The sequence below is a fragment of the Alligator sinensis genome, unplaced genomic scaffold (genome assembly GCF_000455745.1).
Source record: "Alligator sinensis unplaced genomic scaffold, ASM45574v1 scaffold458_1, whole genome shotgun sequence".
Lineage (NCBI taxonomy): Eukaryota > Metazoa > Chordata > Crocodylia > Alligatoridae > Alligator > Alligator sinensis.
The window spans coordinates 1,027,680-1,047,107 of record NW_005841944.1 but is presented as its reverse complement, the minus strand read 5'-3'; the positions used below and the strand labels follow the sequence as shown (position 1 = coordinate 1,047,107).

The following is a 19,428-nucleotide window of genomic DNA, read 5'->3' as shown; positions in this document are numbered from 1 at the left end:
ATGTGGCCCTATTAGGCCGTAGTAAACTAATAAACTGTAGTAAATATAAGTATTACCCTGCTGCAGTTTTTTAGTGTGCCACAGTGCATGTGTAGCTGCTGACTTGGCTGGCTGAGGCATGAGAGTGCTTCAGTGCAGGGAATAACTGTTATGCTACACCTGTACTGGAGCACCCGCATGCCCCGGCCAGCCCTTCTGCCAGCACGTACCCTGTACTGTTTGGTGACTAGAAAACTTGAATAAAACGGCTTTTTTTTGAAGCGGTCATCTGTCTTCATGGATCTCAAAAGCTCACACTTGATAAAAATTGCACTATTGGTTTCTGTTTTTACTATCTGTATAAAACACTAATTCATCTTTGGTAGGTTTCTTTGTGAGAAGTTATAGTTTTGCATTAAAAACCTAGTACACTGATTTCAGCTTTCTAACCTTTGGGAGTTAAAGATCTATAATGTTAGAAAGCAATAAATATGTTAATGGTACAGCATCATTGTGCAATTAATTCTAAGCATCTCAGGATATTACTGCTTTCCAGGCAGCATTGTACTCTGAACCAGTATTCCACTTTGTTCTGCTTGGCAGCTAGCAAAAGACCATCTTGCTCTCAATACCGTACATTTTCTACTGCACATCAGTTTCTCTCACAATGCTGTTTAGCTGTTACCATCCATTTTTAAGGATGCAAGGTGTTGACATGCTCCGGGAGAGGGAGGAATGAAGAGCAGGCAAATGCTACGGAGACGACATCTAGAATAGGCAGCTGCTCCCATATATCCATGCTGCTCCCATGTACCCATGCCATCCCTCCACCCAGGTATGTAAGAACCTTAGGATCTTACTAAATGTGGGTTAGCCTGTGTCTGTGTGCTACCTGTCTCTATTACATTGCGGGGAATACACTCCTTTGTATTGTTGATATTTTTGTAACACAAAAAAACCTAATAAACAGCCAGTCCTGCAGCCTTATTCAAGTAAAGCCCCATTGAAATCAAGGCCTTCAAAGTTTGGCTGTTAAAAAACATGCAGTTCATCTGTGAGATTACAAACTGCACTACATAGCTCTCACCATTCAGTCCCTTTGTTTCTATGGTCCCTTCCAAGCATTTCAGCCCAACTTTATTCCTCAGTCAAATGCGTAAAGATCCCTTACGCCTTCATTCTAAGAGCTGTAAGAATTCAGTATTTGAGTCAATCCCTCAATTTTTGTAGTCTGTATACAAACAGACACCCCTCTGCAAATATCTTCTCCACTCCCACCCAAGGTTATATTTGGGGTGGACAAAGTTATAAATAGGTGGGCGTTCCCTCCATATTTCTTTGAATATCATTAGTATTAGTTCCTGCTTTGTGAAGCAAAAGACCATCTTCAAATTTGTCTTGTTCACTACAAAAAAAAAAAAAAAAAGCTTGGCCTGCCATTAAAAAAATACAAACCCAAAGTCAAGTATGCTAGTAAAAGTATTCTGCATGATTTAATCAGTTGCTTTTATTTTATATTGGGTTATGTGTTTATCATAGTTAAATAAAGGCATAAAAAACCATAATGGACCTTACCTGGTCTATAATGTTGGCACTGAAGATGGCTTCTTCCATGTGTCTTTCATCCGATTTAATTACAGATCTAATGCTGTTCACGACGTGTCGTACTTCTGGGGGGAGATTACAATTTGAATGTTCCAAAAACTTAGCCACTAAAATTTTTGTGTCTTTATAGGCCTTAAGATCCACTAATGAGTGTGGTCGTTCTTTGGAGATGGTCTGTAAGGCCTTTGGCTTTAACTGTTGATCAGCTTTTCTTGGATCGCTAAATTTTCCAGTTGATAAGAAACGGCTTGTAGAGTCCTGGCAAGCAGAGGCAGCCATATGAGAACTAGAAACAGGAACTAAAAATAAAGGGGGGAAAATGTATCTTTAAAAAAAAAACAGCCAGCAAAGAGACAGGTGTCAACTCAAACTTGAACAGAATTTAGCTTGAATATTATCATACTTCTGTTACACCCTCAAAAACACCGATCCAAGGCAAAGTTAAACATTACACATCAGCATTACTGGGGACAGGTCTGCCGACACAGCAAAACCAGTATTGACAGTGTCAAGACAAGCGTTCTTCACCAGAGCCAAAATGGACCACACTGGGGACGGAGGAAGGTTACAAGCCTGCCTGCTAGTCCTGCTAACTACAGTTTCAATTGATATTGTGCATGGGGACATATATCCATTAAAGACAGGACTGAGACGAACTCGTTTACACACATCTGCTGCCCCATGCAATTGATAAGGTTTAAGTCGTAGCTGTACAATAAGGTTCACAGCAGTCCTGGTCAGCCTGACGAAAGCCTAAGACTTGTGATGGCCAAAATAATTGTATTTCAAAGTGAAAAATGAGTCAAGGGTTTGGGAAAATAGAGCAGAAGCCACAGCTAGGCTAAAATTGAGTTCAAGGTCTCCATTCCACTTCAGCATTGGCTTTTACTCAAACTACTAGAAAAAAAATAACAGCCATGTGGTTCTGCTGCATTATAACTTCTATCAGGGAGCTCTGCAGCCATCCCTCCTGTGATGCTGTGGGAAAACTCACCTTCCAGGGAAAACAATAATGAAGCACTAGAGGAAAAGAAAAAAATAGTTTCTTATGCCCCAGGTTCAGCACTATAACCAGACTGGGAGCATCTGGATCTGGGAAAGGGAGCACTGCCATGGAAATGGTGATGTCAAATATTATACATAATTTATGCATGTTGTTATTAACAGATTGGGGAGAAATGATTCACAATGGCTCAACCACAGTGCTCACTTGGAGGCTTGGCTTATTTATATAACAGAAAAGCAATCATAATCCTACTTTAGGATACTGATCCTCACCTGTCTCTACTGCAGCCTGAGATAATCCTGCTTCCTGATGCTGGCTCCATGTAGGAGCACAGGCACAATTATCACCTTTAATCAGAGCAGGGAGGGGGGGAAAAAAATCTGTTATCTGCTGTTGAAAGGAAAGGGGGAAAATGCATAGTCTGTCTTTGCATCAGCAATAAGTTTTACTGTCTCTTCCTCCCCTCCATCCCCCTCCATCTCCCCCCACAAAAGAAGTGGCATGAATGGCATTATTGTTAATATGCATGTAAAACAAACATAACCGATAAACAGGGACCAAGTATGTGCAAAAATAATCCTTAGTCCAACTTTCAGTTCCAGAGTTTCTCCCCTATTGTTTGTAGTCTTATATGCATTTATGAAAGTCCACACCTTAAATATCATAAGGCTAATTACGAGTATTGTGAGGGCACAACTCCTCTGGGAAGCAAGCCCTACTGCATTTTCTCAGCAGACCCAGAAGATCCTGTAGGTAGCAGGAGTCAGCAAGAGCTGAGTGCTGTTTAACAGTCGCACCAACTTTTTCCAAATTCTGCCTGATGCAGGCAAAGCTGCCTGTACTACTGAGGTTAGGTACTAGGTGTGTCCTGAAGAATGATCGCTCCATCTCTTACCAGAGCATCATTTAACTTACAGAGTGTTCCAAAAGCATGTGCAAGCACATCCAGTGGTACCCTGCCTTTTAATGTGGGCATCTAGGATGCCAACACAATGATGCCACATAATTTTTGCCACCTCAGTCTTTTTGATTTAAAACAGGCATTTCAAACATATGGCCTGCTGGCTGGATCCAACCCGTGAAACCAGCCTGTAGGTCGCTGGACCAACCCCATGTGCTGGCCATGGCCCCATGACCCTGCCCTTCCTGGCACGGTGCTTAATTTTAACAAAGAAAAAAATAAAACCAGTTTTCTGGGCTTGGGAAAGTCATAAGGAAATTAAAAGTGAGGGCTACTACTTTGTCCTTACCATATCCCCTTGTGCCTGTGTCCTGTGACACTTGGCATATGGCTCTCCAGTGAAGAGGAGAGGTTTTTCAAGGTTTTTATCCTGAGGTTATCTTGCAACCTTTACTGTATTGGTAATGCATGATGTACCTGTGATAAAGCAAAACGGGCGGTAAAAACTACCCTACTCTTTGCTGCAGCTGTCACTATTGTAAATGGCAGCAAAGGATGGGGTTACTTTGGTCTTGTCTACTCTAGCACTGATTTTTTGGGAGTTAACATAGCAGAGTTAACATAGATGCAGCTCATACTAGCAAGAGGCCATCATTGTAGCTGATATATAACCTTTCCTTGGATACAGAAATAGGTATTGCTCAGAGCCTGGCAGAATATAAAGGCACCCACTACACCAAAGGCATGTGGTTTATCATGCCTCTGTCTGCAACAGTAGCTTCCCTACTAAAAGAAATCTGACTTTCAGCATGAGGGGGCAAATGAGAGACTACTGCCCAAAGAGCCCATAATGTGTCCCCTAAGCTTGTTTGGGGACACACAGTTCTATGGATTTTGACACAAAAGTCCATAAAGGCTTAAACTTCCTTGGAAATAGTGACATTCTCGATTATTAACACATTGAACATAATGGCTGTTGAGTCACTGTGGCTACTACGCTATAACATTTGAGGCTGGAAACTAGTTGCTATGCAATTGTAGTAGCATCACAGACATTCAACATCAAGGGTTATGATTATAGAACACCTGGCAGATATCTTGAGGAGAGAAGTAACAGCTCTAACTAATATTTTTCTTAGATTTTTCTCCATCATGATAGCATAATTTCTCCATCATTTCTCTCCTGAGGAATATTGAGAACAGTGAGGCCATTCTCACTGTTCTCAGTGGTGGCAGATGACAGAACAAGGAGCAATGGTCTCAAGTTGCAGCAAGGGAGGTTTAGGTTAGATATTAGGAAAAACTTTGTCCCTGGGAGGGTAGTAAAGCACTGGACCAGGTCACTGGAGAGGTTGTGGAATCTCCGTCTTTGGAGGTTTTTAAGATGCAGCCAGACAAAGCTTTGGCTGGGATGATCCAGTTGGGGATGGTCGTCCTTTGAGCTGGGTGTTGGACTAGATGACCCCCTGAGGTCCCTTCTAGCCCTAATGACTCTAACCCACTATGATTCTAGGCTCTGCTGCCTTGCTGATCCTGTGTCCCCCACTCCTAAAATCACTGGGTTTTTCTCACATTCACTTCTTCCCTGGCTGCTTATGTCTTGCTCCCATGCTCCAATCCCTGATAGGTTTCCCAAATTTCAGTTCTCTTTATAAAGACCCTAGATCTGTGGTTGTCATTAGATGTTACCTTTGCCACATGTTACATGCTCTCCAAACAGGAGTGTCCGTGCATGACAAGAGGAGCTATGTGCCCTCTGAGCCTCTCAGAGTTACACTGCTTTGGGTGACAATTATCTCCAGCTAGTGTGAGGCAGCTCGTGTTGCAGTAACATCAGTCTGCTCCACGGGGCCAATACCAGCACCCTGCAGACCACCAGTACCCCAGGATGCACCACTCCCAGGTGCCCCCGCCTACATGGGTGATTTATTGTACAGAACTCTATTTTCTTGGGTTGACAAAGCACCAGGGAGAGCTGGACATCTCCAGGAAAGGGTGGGGGTGGGTGCAGGTGAGCAGGGAGACCTCTAGGGTATTAGAGCTATGCATATTAGTGTATTAAACCTTAAAGCATAACTGATCTCAGCACATGCTAACTGTTATACTGCCTAACTTTCCTTAGAGTTAGCATATGCAAATTGTAACATATAACAAGAGCATGTCTCTCCCCTATGTAAACCAACTTGACCAAGGCTCACTGAATGCACATTGGTCAGCCTAAAGCATCAGACTGGCATCTCAATGATCACTGATAAACTCTACAATTCCCTAATGCACCTGCATCATCCATTTCAAGAGACCCAGACCAGGCCAGATGAAGCTCGAGGGGCTGCTACACGTCATTAGAAATGTATTTGTTTAATGTGATTTTCAACTAATGTTCAACAAGCTCTTTATCAGGAAGTGACAGGATGGGGTCAATGTTATGACTAGGAATGGAAACCTGAAGGAGAGAGATTTTTTGAATATGGGCCTGTTGATCAGTGTGCAGTTACTCACCTTTCTTTTCATTTAAACTCTTGTGTTTCTTCAAGGGGGATTTAATTTTAAAAAATGAGCTGTTGATAATTAGAGAACCTCCTATGAGGTCGATGAGCATAAGAGAGATTCCTGTATGGTAAAATTCCTCCACACACACATTTATCCTGCTGTCTTCAAAATTTTCATTTACAGTCCCTGCTAAGCAGAATACAAACTCAATAATGTCTGAGTCCAATTTTCAGACCCATGAGGTTCAAGAGGTTTGGAAATCACACAAAATGAATTTCTCTAGCCTAATGAGAGTTCAGCAACCCCTGATTTCTAGAGCAGATGATGCATATATTTGGGAGATGCTTTAAGAATGAAGCGAGAGCATCTGTCATGGCATATGTGGGCATATGTGCCAGTGGGCAGCTGTAGGAACACACAGAAGAGACTAATCAAATCAGGTCCTCTGCCAAACTCTACTCGGCAGGAAAACAACAGGGATTTAACAATATAGTGTACATCCAGGTTATTGCCTTTGATGATGCCTGTGCCTTTCAAACAGACATAGACACTTATACTCTGTTATCCTTCAGACAATTTATTCCCTGCTGTAACAAATATTCTCTTGCAAAGTAATAAACTGATTTTTATGAAGGCCCTGAATCTTGCTAACAAACACCTCTCCCTCGCTTGGGGGCTTATATCAGAAGAGGTTAATCTGAGAAAGCCAAAGGCTGTCTACCTTACCCACTGCCTTGCCGTTCTCCGCAGCACTTGAGCTCCCCATCCCTCTAACATTTACCACTACACAGTTGCACAATACTTGCTTCTTGTAGAGAGAGACATTATTCCTGTTAAAAACAGTGTTGCCTCAGGAAAAGAGAACTGGGGCACAGCCGTGGCTTCGGGAAAAGAGAACGGGGCCACCCCCTGCCATATGCTACTTACTATTCACAGCCACCCAGTTATACCCAAGCATCCATTCAACTCTTAGATTTGGTGATTACTGCGACAGTATCAGACAGGTGAAGACAACTGTCCGTTATATGCCAGTAAAATTTAGAAAACTATTGTTAATTGCACCCAGTAATTTTTACCTTGCATTTGTTCTTTCTAAAATTCCTAAATTTATAAGCAACTAAAACCTGTGTGTGTGAATCACCCTGCCTCAGAAAGCTTCCTATAACATCCAACTGCAGGACATCTACTTGTTTGGTCCCACACTGGGTTTTTTTTTCCTGGACCACACTCACCTTCTGTGCTGGATGAACAAGAAACAGGATCACTAGTAGATCGGACTATATTTGAAATTCTGTATTTTCTAATGCGATGCTGTTGGGCAGTTCTCTCGGGGCAGCCAGACTGCCATGAAGCATGTGCAGGCACAGAACAGGGAGAGGGCTGAGAGCGTACAGCAGCAGGCTGACTAAAGACCCCACAACACATTTTCATTTGTTTCAAGGGTGGCGTGGCTTTGTTTTCTCTAATGGAGCTCTGGGATTCTCTTTCTGAAGGGCTGTAGTTCTCTGAGGAGCAGTCTGAGGATTTGCCATGAGTACAGTTCTCATAATCCTGGCCTTGAGGCCGGTCCATAGAGCCTCTGCTATGGGAACTGCCATCCTCATCAGGGGAACACTGTGAGTTAGTCCTGTGAATACTGTGATCCAAACTGGTGCAGCTCCTGTTTGTAGCTCCTTTGCATCTTGTGCTGTAGGGTGAAAAGTCTGCAGAGCGGAGAGATCCCTGAACTTCCAGAGAGCACAGATCTTCTGAGGAGTAGCTATGATCTGGGATATCAGCCACCTCAGAGACCATCAGAGAGGCACTGTCAACAGAAACTGCAAAACAAGGAATTTAGAGTATTAGCATATTGCAGTGCTGCATGTTATTAGCATTCATTCTTTTATACGCCAGAGAGATGCCAGTGCTATACAAGACACAAAATGAAGGCAGTCCTCTTCCTAAAGAGATAATGATCTCAATGTTCAACTCATTAAACTAAATCAATATCTTAATAATAAAGATGCTAATAAGAAGGCTTAATATATTATAGATGGCCAAATGACAGGGAAAGAAAGACTGGTGTCAACCTCCTGCTTTAGTATGTCAAACAAAATGCTCTGGGCTGCTCTTATCTATTGTCTTCAGCTCATAAACATCCTCAAAAGGCAGTACCATACTATATTCTCCTACCACAGCAGGAAAGCAGCCCTTTTTCTGTTGGTTTCTTAAAGATTTAACATGAGAGATTGTGAAAGGGGTATGAACAACACTTTACACAGATATTCAGAAACCAAGACTCTGATCACAGATTTACACCTATCAGTACTAGCTTTGCACCTAGCACCTTGCAGACAGACATCACACAGCTGAAATATACATCAAAGAGCTTTCCAGAAGAGAATCCACCCTTGTGCCACATCTCTATCATACAAAACACAGAAGGCATCAGAGTTTTTTTTTTGTCTCTTTGCTTCAGACAGAAGCTTGGCATTCTGTGCAGAAATACGTCATCATCAAAACCCCTGAACCAGATTGTTATGCACTTTTTCCAGGACACTACATGAAAATGTGTCTGGACAAAGCCATATTTTCCTCTGCTTTGTTACCAGAATTTATTTCAAATAGCGAGGAAAAGAAACCCTTTCGGTGGGAAAAACATAACTATGCCTGTGACAAGATATTTTCTAGGGGTGTGCGAAACAGGCCATATTCGATTCAGATTCAGCCCAAATCAGGGACAGTGATTAGATTCGTTGATTTGGATCAATGTCCCAAATCAATTCGGCCAAATCTGAATCTGAAGATTCAATGCTGATTTGGAGAATCAGTTATCTGGCCATAGGCACGGCTTTAAATGTTTTTTCTACATACCTCGAGGTACCAGGTGTGGCTTGTGAATGCTGAGATGGTGGGGTGGATGGACCCCTGCCCCGCACCTCACTTGGCTCGACAACTGGCCATGGGGAGACCCCAGGTACCTCCCAGGACCCAAGAGGCATCAGTTACTGAGCTGGGGGGCAGAGACCATGAAGCCTGCCAAGTTTCAAGAAGATCAGTGCAGGGGCTTGGGGGGAACTGTACCCCAAATTCTTGAAAGCAAAACTCATGTCATGTGTGTGTGTTACAACACAGGGGGATGAAAACTGCTGGGGTGGTGGCTCCTGGTGAGGCCAAAAAGCCTGCCAAGTTTCAAAAAGATCGGTGCAGGGGTTTGGGGGGAACTGCGCCTCAAGCTGCAGACAAGCAAAACTTGTGCCATGTGTGACTGTGTGTTAAGGCACAGCAGGATGAAAGCTGCAGGGATGGTGGCCCCTGCTGTGGCCCTGAAGCCTGCCAGCTGTCAAGGAGATTGGTGCAGGGGGGTTCTGGGGCCCTGCACCACTAGCTGCTGATAGACAAAACTTGTGCCAGGGGTGCTTGTGCAACTGACTGTCTCTGTCTTGGGGCAGTTGATTGTCTGTATTGATTCTTTCCTCTCCTTAGTCTCTGCTTTTGTAGGTGTTATTGATGGTAATTAACTGGATACATTAGCTAGGTACTGTGTATTGAGCTGGTGATTGATTGGTAACTAGTAACACAGTAGCTTAGCAGCCAGGCCTGCAGTAGCGTCTCCCGTGCCCCAAGACAGAGACAGTTAGTTGCACAAGCACCCATGTCATGAGTTTTCACTGTCAGCAGCCAGAGGTGCAGGGCCCCAGAGCCCAGAAGCCCTGCACCTATCTTATCGACAGCTGGCAGGCTTTGTGGCTGCAGAAGGGGCCACCACCCCTGCAGCTTTCACCCTGCTGCACCTTAACACACACAGTGTCACTCATGTCACGAGTTTTGCTTGCCCGCAGCTTGAGGTGCAGTTCCCCCCAACCCCCTGCACCCATCTTCTTGAAACTTCGCAGACTTTGTGGCCTCAGTCAGGGCCATCACTTCTGCAGATTTCACCTCCCTGTGATGTAACACATACGCGTGACATCAGTTTTGCTTTCAAGAATTTGGGGTGCAATTCCCCCCGAACCCGTGCACTGATCTTCTCAAACCTTGGCAGGCTTCATGCTCTCAGCAGAGACTACGATCCCTGCAAATTTAATCCAAATCAGACAAAAAACAACAAAGTTATAGATATTTCATTTTTTCTTCATTATACCCTATGGCTGGATTTCCAAGGTGGCTCTGAAGCTTTTCTGAATCACTTTGGAAAGCCTAACGAAGCCAGTGCTTCGATCTGGACATGCTGCTTCAGGCACCAAAGCGCCCAAAGCTCCAGATCTGAAGCACGGTCTGAAGCCTCTCACAGCCCTAGTCTGTATATCCTGGTTAGAGCTGTTTGGACCCACTTGCCAGCATAACTCAATGGCCTCAGACTGTCTTTACACTTTCTGACTGTTTGCTTGGTACAAAAAAAAGTGGGAATCATAAAATATAGATAGTGCAGGAATAAATGCTCTAAACACTTAGGTACACAGCTAGAATGTGCCATTTAGGTGTGAAAAGGGAAAAAGAATACCACCGAGAGAACTTACTCTCTTGAAAATAAGTGTATGAATGAATCACTGATGCCACCTTAACTGGAACATCATATATAATTTGAATAAAAAACAGTAAGAAAAAACAGATATCTGGTCATTACAGTGATCCAATTTATTCAGTTTCAACAAAAATAAAGCATCGGCTATGAAAATATTTGAAAATTCCTTATAAGAACATACTTAGTAACTGGTCTCCTTCCATTGTCAGCATCACACAAAAATGTCGAAGCAAGCAGTTCTGTTTAAAGAATGCTTAGTGCTAGAGAAAGGTGAGGGACTAAGAGTAGAAACAGCTGTTGTCTTTGTGCTACCTAAAAAATTTCAGGGCAGCACAAAGTGACAGCATATAGATGTCTAAACCTTTTGTCCCACCACAATGTGACTGCAAAAAAGGTAGTAATAAATTATGTCACTTTATTGCAGTAAATATTTACTTGTTTCATGGTGGGAGAGTGTGGGTAGTCAGGACCCGGCAGCACTTTCCTGCCACTCTGGGCAGGTACTTGTTGGGCTTGAGGGGCCCAGTCTTGCATGCCTTGGGAATTCTTGCATAGAATCAGGCCCCTCAAGCCTGGAAAGCACATGCCCAGCATTCCTTGCTTCCAGAGATGTGCCCCAGCAATCTGTGGTGCATGCCTGGATATCGGGAACGTTATGGTTCTCTGATTCCAGATACTTGCTCTGGAAATTTCTGGGGACATGTCTCTGCAAATAGATAACTCCACCATTGCCCACTTCCAAAGACATATCCTATGGATCCTGGGGCAGACATGTCTCTGGAAGTGGAGAAAGCCAGGACCCTCTGGTGTGGTTCCAGGGCTGGTTGAAGGTTTCCTGCTTCCACAGACATGTCGCCAGGATCCTGGGAAGCAGTGGTGTTATCTGCTTGCAGAGATGTGCGCCCCAGAAATCTTCAGGAACCCCAGAGATAGCCTAGAAGTGGGGAACATGCCACCCATTGTCCCACAAGATCAATGGGTGGGACAATGGGCGATGCGTTCTACCCAACAAAGTAGATCAGTTATACCAGTGCAAATCCCAACAGAGCTCATCTAATTCCTTTGGTGATGTCTATTTCTAGACTGACAGCTCAAAAGATTGATGGTTATTCACAGAACAGGCACACCATGGGTAGTACTACACTGATCTGTGGTGTGTTCCAGTTCTGTTTAGGAGGGTAGGTTAGATAGAATAGAAAGCATGCTACAAATTCAGACTTTATACTGAAACTCAAAAAGGGTGCTCAGTTTTATCCAGATGCAGATTGATGGTGCTGGCTATGAAATGGACACCTATCTCCCGGAAAGCAGATTGAGACAACCTGCTACCTAGTTTTGCATAACCCTCAAGTAATAATTTGGTCATTTAAGATGAATCAGGGATCATAATCAGGGATTCTAGATTTCCATTAGCCGTGGAAAACTGTGGAAAAAATATGGATCTACCAAAAGCATGGCAGTGTCTTGCAGTGAGTGGCACCATTTCTGCTCTCTTATTTTTGCTACGGTTTTTGCCTCTCGGCCAATAAGCAACAGGGCTAAGAGGGGAGCACTGCTGATTGACTGAGAGGCGAAAACTAAGGCTGTGTGAAATTTCACCAGCTGTTTTGATTAGACACTGTTTCAACTCATTTCAAGCTCGAAACAGCGAAATCAAATTGAAACAAAGGGCTTCGAAAACAGCCTCGAAACAAAACAAGGCTAGTCAAAACATTTTGAAAGTTTCAAATGTTTCAACTTTTGAAGCAGCCAGCAGCGAGGTGGTGGGAGACAGGGGAGAACCAGGGGAGAACCAGGGCCGCGCTTCCAGCAGCCCTGGCTCTCCCTGTCTCCCGCCGCCGGGCTGTGGGAAGCCGATCACAGCACAGCGGAAGGGAAGTGAGCCTGGGCTCAGTTCCCCTCCCAAGTGCTGTGATCGGGGTGGGGAAAGGAACTGAGCCCAATCACTCAGTTCCCCTTCCCAGCCCTACGATCAGGTTGGGGATGGGAAGTCAGCCCAGCCCAATCTAGCTGGGCTGACTTCCCATCCCCCGTGCTAAATCGGGCTGAGGATGGGAAGTCAGCCCATCCCCAGCCCAATCTAGCGCGATGGTTGGGCTGAGTTCATGTCCCCAGCCCGATCGTGGGGCTGGGAACAGCCCAGCTGGGCTGAGTTCCTTTCCCCAGCCTGATGGTCGGGCAAAACATTGAAACAATGTCGAAACAGCCTCACTGTTTTGACAAAGCAAAATGGAATAGCTGTTTCATCTCAAAATGAAATTTGAAAGAAAACACTGTTCTGTCCAAACCTCAAACCTGAAGTCAAAATGGAACAGTGCCGTTTCGCACAGCCCTAAGCAAAAACCACAGAAAAAATGAGAGAGAGCAGAAACTGCACTACTCTCTGCAGGATGCCACTGTGGCTTTTGGTAGGTCACAGAAAAACACAGATTTTTGCTGTTTAAGTGGTGATTTTTTTTCTTTTTTCCCCACAGCAAACTAGAATTCCCGATCATGACCATTGAAAAAGTTTTTACCGTCAGTCCCACTGAAAATCTGTTCTAGTAAACCGTTTCAATAAATTAATTGCTTCTTTCCTGCTACTCATCAGCATCCCCATTCAAGAGACCCATCTTTACAAAAAACACTTGGGGTATGTCCAGATGACCGTGAATGTGTGATTTGTGGTGCTGCAAACCACACACACCACACATGCATGCATTTACTGCACTGCTAATTTGCAACGTGGCAGGTTTTTTTGATACCAGGAGATCCTGATGTAAAAAAATAGTGCACCAGAAAAAACAACCATGTCAAAAACCATCTGCGCCACCCAGAACCAGACCCTGGCCAGCTGCCCCAGGAAGCCCCCAAAATTCCAGATAAGGCTGCTGGGGCCCACCCAGGTGCTGGCCCCAGCCTCCCCTACCCCACCTGGAGTAACTTGCCTTGCACCAGAGCACATGTGCAGGGTCTTTTCCTGGGAACAACTAGCAGCAGCACATATTTGTGCTTCCCCAGGGAAGCACACATCCCTGCTCATGGGGATGTACCCTTGGGTTCTGGCCAGCCTTCTGGAGACTTTATACATGCAAACGGATCTGTAACCAGCAGTAGCAAAGATAGATGTGGATGTTCAAAACTGTATCACCTCTAGGACATTCGCAGTTGTTTATTATGATCATTATCATTATTAGAGGGCCGCATGTGTGCAAAATGTTTTCGAGAGAAAAAAATATCACTGTCCTCAGCTCAAAACACTTCCCATTGAAGTATGGTCCCACAGAAGCTTGGAGCCAGCTTAAGAGAAACTGTCTTCCTTTGATGCCTGACCTGGCATTCTAGCTCCATCACTTTGTGAACAAGAAGGATGGGTAGTGACCAAGATAAAGCAAGATGAAGTCCCTCCTCTTTCTCGTTCCAATAAAAAAGAAAAAGCATCTTCTAAAACTATGACCCCTCCTCCAAAAGTAACAACAACAGTAAACTCACCTTGTGTGCTGAAGCCTGCTGTTGTGTTTCTCTCCCCCAGGCTGGATTCGGACACTTGTGGATCTGTCCCAGTCACCTGAAATTATTTAATAGAACAGCGCATCAATCTGCAGACTACTTGCCTAACAAACACAGAGCTGAAGTACATTGCTGTGGATCTAACACCTCCATCTAGTAATGTGAAACAGCTATTCGTATAAGTTGCTGTTAAAATCAGTAGACAGTAATTTACAATGTCTTTGGGTCAGCAGTAGGTGCAGGGTAAAGGAACAAGCAAAGAGCAATTGTTGGATTTCCCAGAATCTACAAGCTAGATTTATCTTGGGTTCTGGCTAACATTATAAAGCTAAATGACTGCAGTGCTTAAAACTAATGGCCCTATTACAACAAGTCTCTTTCCTCAGTAGCCTGTATTTTTCCCTATTCTGCTTGCCTTTCTAGTTGAGTTTATGACAGGGACATAGCATTATGTCCCCATAACGGTGGTAAGAAATCCACAGACAGGCCTGAAAAGTACAAATGCAGAGCATACTTCCTGATCGCTGTTGGCTGTGACATTGACACCTGGTGTTATCCTGAGCTGTTCATCCTCTACCTCCAACAATGCCAGCATCCCTATGAGGTGTCCTAAGGTGGCTGACAGGGGGTGCTCTCCAGTCTTCGGCAGCTGAAGAAGGGAAACCATTCTGAGATCTCATTCTTTTGCTGAAGTGGCGTGGATTTATGTAGGAAATGTGTCTAGTTCTTAAGAATTAGACAAATCAACCCTGGTGTGCATCAGTGGGAGAACAGAACCAACTCTGGACCTTAGATCGACATTCTCAGATGAGATGATGTTTCTTGCCAAGGATAATATCAAACGATGCAATAACAGCAGACAGAGCTGAGCAACAGTAGCATGGGCCAGACACATGATAGGGCATCTTGAGTTTCAGCTTTTCATTGTTGGATGGACGCTGACTAGCATTTCCTGCTTTCTCCATTTATTTCCTCCTTCTGCCCCTCTGCCCTGAACACCAGGACTTGCTTCACTCTAAGTCTAATATCTTTACCCCTACCTTTCCTTGGCTCAGAAACCAGTCCTGAAATAATAATAATAATAATAATAATAAAACAGCTCAAATATTGCTCAGAAGTTAATGATCAGTCATTTATGTCCGCACCAGTGTTTAGGCAAACTCCAATCCAGGTAATTATATTCTGTCTGTGCTAACAAACTTCTCCAGTTTCATGCAAGCCAGCTGAAGGCATTGTGAAAATTGCAGTGCTTCATGGTAATAAGGAGGAACATTTTTTTTTCTCTGAAAACAGATTGTGGGCAGAAGCCTGCAAAAGGATATACAGTGAAAAACCTGATTTACTTCTAAATGACCAAGGAGAGGTAGGATTAAAAAGCTATCCATTTACTTAAGGCTTGATAAAGGGTTTATCACTCCTGATTCAGGTAAATTCCTGCCAGAGATTTCTCTGCAAAATTGTCAGGAGGGACTGAAGCACAGAGAAATTATACTAAAGAGGAACATTTACCAAATCTAGACAACTCATTAAAGACTTGACCCAGAGCCTACTAAAGTCAGTAGCTCTGGATCAGTTCTTGCTTATTTCTAATCCCTCTCAGATTTGAACATTTATGTGAGAAACTGCTGTTGAAAAAGAAAGCTGAATAAATATATGGTACCTATAAATAAAACAAGAATACCAAAATACGCACTAAGACAAGGTCTGGAGGGCACAAGATGGATGTCATCTTAGCAGAAAGCATTACTTCTGCTTCTGTATGACTGAATTTAACTAGCAGAAGTTCATTACAATAGGTGACAGGGCCTGGAAATAATCATCAATCACCTGTGAGCAAGCTCTTGTGTCAAGGGCTTAATTTGTATATGGCGCTCTCTAAAATTGAATATGACATTACTACACTAAAGCTATTAAGAAAAGCGCTTTCATTTCATGTGCGTTTTAAATTATAATATATATCTTACACAGAAGGAAGCAAGAGGCAAAGGGTTCTGTTGTACAGTTCGACTTTAAAAAGTGATTTTTCTTTTAAATAAAAGGTTTTGTGAATAAAAGCATCTACATAAAAAATGATACCAGAAATAGTCAAGCAGATAGAGCTGATGTGCTGGGATGTTGCAGAATAAATCGACAGTTAAAATGATAGGGTGTTCTCTTCAAATGATCTACTTATGTTTTATCCTTAAAAAATCTTTCTTCTCTGCATATAGAAATAGAAGATCTCATTTGCTGTGTGAGGATGAGTATTAATGTGATGGCTCAAAACTATCATCCATATCACTCTTGAGCCTTCACCTCTAAGGTCCCAATCCAGCAGAGCATTTATATTCATGTTTAACTTTGAATCAGGCCTAGAGATCAAGGATTGCACTGCTTCTTCTAAAATGACAGCATCCATCAGTAGCAGCACTAAGAGTTTTGCAACCCTCAACATGGCCCAGTCATCAGACGAGGACACAAAATAATACAGAACTTGCAGGTTACAAAAACTTGCTTTTTAAATGGCTGTTTTGAAAGCACAGGAACCAAGAGAACTTTCTCCTTGATATAAACTCTTGGCAACATAAACTATAGATGTTAAAGAAAAATCTGAGAGTCTATGAGATATTCTCTCAGAAGCAACAGATGATCCTCAAATGTCCTTTTTAAATTAAACACAATATTTAAGTTGAAGTAGAAAGTATATTATGTCTAAAATTACATAACTATTATTTGTGTTAGTCTTCAATCCTTATATTACTGGAGAAATCCTTTTTATGCTTTAAAGGCTTTCTAAGTAGGATTTGTTCATGTTGTAGATCATTTATAAAAAAATCCACCAAATGTCCATGCAAAAATGTTTAATGGCCTTATAAATTCTGCTCAGTGCAGTACATTGCAGTTTGTATTGTATCTGTAAAACGACTTGCATGTTTGGACAAGGCTGTTACTCTGATCAAAATAAATCTGAGCTAGACAAAGAGTAGGTATTGACTTTGAACTTCTGGGCTAAAAAATACCATTATATTTCATGTAGGTGTATGCAGTGCTAATTACAGATGCTAGAAAGGCAATTCTAAGAAATGAAGTTCTTCATTTATCCCTCCAACAAAAACAGTTTTGTGCAGGCACACAGAGTGTGAGCAGTGTCCTATCAGCATGCCTCAGACTTCCACATAGACCACATCCAGAGATGAGAAGAGAGCTCAATATCTTTGACATTTCCTCCCTCGACTTTTCTGGTTTTGGTTTTCCTGCACTCAAGTTTCTGCTTAGACAGGCATTGAGGATGACAACTGAAGTGTTGAATTTTCTGATGTATGAGAACAGGACCACCAAGTTTATTTGACTTAGGCCACAACAGCCATGGGCTGACACAGATGTTTGGCCCCCATTGCCATCAGGGGGATTCAAGCTAGCAACTTGTGTGCAGTTGGCTATACGCTCTGTGATGGCCTGATCTGGGCCAGGACTTCAGCAGATTGTGTGGCAGAACTATGCCCTGCAGACTCTCTTTTTCAACCTGCAAGCTGGAGTTCTGAAGCTACAGAAGCTGTGTCGTCTCAACAGCTTCAGCAGAGAATCTGCTCTACATTTCCTGCACCTGAGAATTAAGACTTTCCCATTACAAGGGACATTATGGTAAACTTGAAGAGGAGGCCTCCATATCCCCTTACAAATCTCGTGCACTCCTAGCTCCTAGTTATTTTAAAATTATATTAAGGTATTCTAATACAAATATAGTATGCCTGCAGTTTTGGCTATAAAAGAAAAAACTTTGAGAATACTGAGAAAAAGGCCTGTCATTCACTAGATCCCTTTTTCTGAAAGGGCCTGTTATATAATTTCATAGATAGCAGCAATATAAAGATGAGGTCTTTTCCTGGTGCGCCCCTAATCACAGAAAAAAAGTGTGCAGGATCAGACTTGTAAGCTATTTCTAACTTCTTGCTCAAAGCACCTTCTTGGACTCAGACACTAGATTTTTCATACCAGTGCTCATCTCCAGCCTGTTGAACATTTCTCATGTATTCTGACATGTAGTCAGGATGGAGCTTGTACAGAGCACATTCTAGAAACCTGACAGTTCAGCCATGGCAAGAAGGTTAAAATCAATATTTCCACTGGTGCAGTGCATTGGCTGCTAACTCTGAGACACTTCTACCTCTATGTAGAATACAGATCAGGGGCAGGCAATTATTTTGGCTGGAGGGGCATTTAATGAGCTTTGGTGAGCTATCAAGGGCTGTAAGGGTAGCCCCACTCCTTGACAAGTGCCCTGCTCCCTGGTCGACATCTTGGGACTGGAAGTCCTGCCCCCTGACCCCTGAACTTTGCCACTGGTAGTCCCTCCCTTTGCCCCCAGAAATACTCCTTTTGGGAAGGGGGTTTGACATCTTGGAACCAGAAAAAAACAACAAATTACCTACTAAAAATCAAACATCCACAATAACATATTTTAATTTTATTTTAAATATATATTTTCTCTTCATTTGTGTGCATTTGTGCTGTGTATATAGACATGATTTCATAATAGCTCAAAATGAAGTCTTAGTCTTGTATACTGGGGGAAGTGTGGGGGGTATGGGTGGGTGTGACTGTGGGTGGGGAGGTATGGGGTTTGTAGGGGGCTGTGGGTGTGTGGATGTGGTATGTGAGAGACTGTGTGGGGGTACGTGTGGATGTGGGTGGGTGAAAATGGGGGGTTTGTAGGGCTGTGTGGATGTGTGTGTGGCTTTGGAGTTTGTGGGGGGCTGTGGGGTGTGTGGAAGGGGAGGGTGGTGGGGGTGTGTGCATGTAGGAGTGCAGCTCCCCCAAGAGGCATGTGGGTGTATGCAAGAGATGTGGGGGTATGGCTGGGTGAGGTGTTTGTGGGGTGTGCGCTTGTGTGTGGGGCAGGGTGTGGTTGCAGGGTTTGTAGGGGAGGGTTTGAGAGTATGTGAGGTATGTATGGGAGCTCCCCACGCACAACCCCCTGAGCCGATCAGCACCTGCCATTGCCCCCGCCCTGCAACAGCCCAGAGTCCAGAGCCCATGCACCACCACAAGCAGTGCACAGCCCCATTCCCGGCCTGTGCCTGCTCCACACCAGCTGCCCATGGCACATCCTGCCGCCCCCAAGGCATGCAGTGGGGCTGTGGTGGCTCCACAGCAGGACTGCCTTTCTAGGCAGCCCAGATGGTGGCAGATCCTTCTGGTTACCACCACCACTGCCCCCAGCTATGCAGTACCACTGGGGACCCGCACCACACAACCCTGACTCCATGTGCCCCACGCCTGCTTTGGGCTCACCTGTTTGGGCTGAGCAGCAGTAGCAGTGGTGGTGCTAGGCAAAAACTATTGCTTGGTGTAGCGAAAAGCAGCCCCTCCCCCTCACTGCCGCTGGGCAGTTCTTGCTGCAGCCACCTGGAGCTCGCACCACTCCAGGCTGCCCTGCATGTCTGTCACCGCTGCCTCTGGGCTGCCCAGAGTGGCAGG

The 19,428-nt window shown here is 43.9% G+C and overlaps 1 protein-coding gene across 1 annotated transcript in view; it reads right to left on the bottom strand.

Moving 5' to 3' along the window:
- FAM189A1 (family with sequence similarity 189 member A1) overlaps window positions 1-19,428 on the bottom strand; it is a 458,052-nt gene that overhangs the window by 2,870 nt on the left and 435,754 nt on the right. The window contains exons 8-11 of the mRNA XM_025199459.1: window positions 13,954-14,029; window positions 7,214-7,798; window positions 2,863-2,937; window positions 1,555-1,883 (exon numbers count right to left, since the gene is read on the bottom strand). Coding sequence (XP_025055244.1) covers window positions 1,555-1,883; window positions 2,863-2,937; window positions 7,214-7,798; window positions 13,954-14,029 — 1,065 coding nt within the window. The remainder of the gene's footprint in view (window positions 1-1,554; window positions 1,884-2,862; window positions 2,938-7,213; window positions 7,799-13,953; window positions 14,030-19,428) is intronic.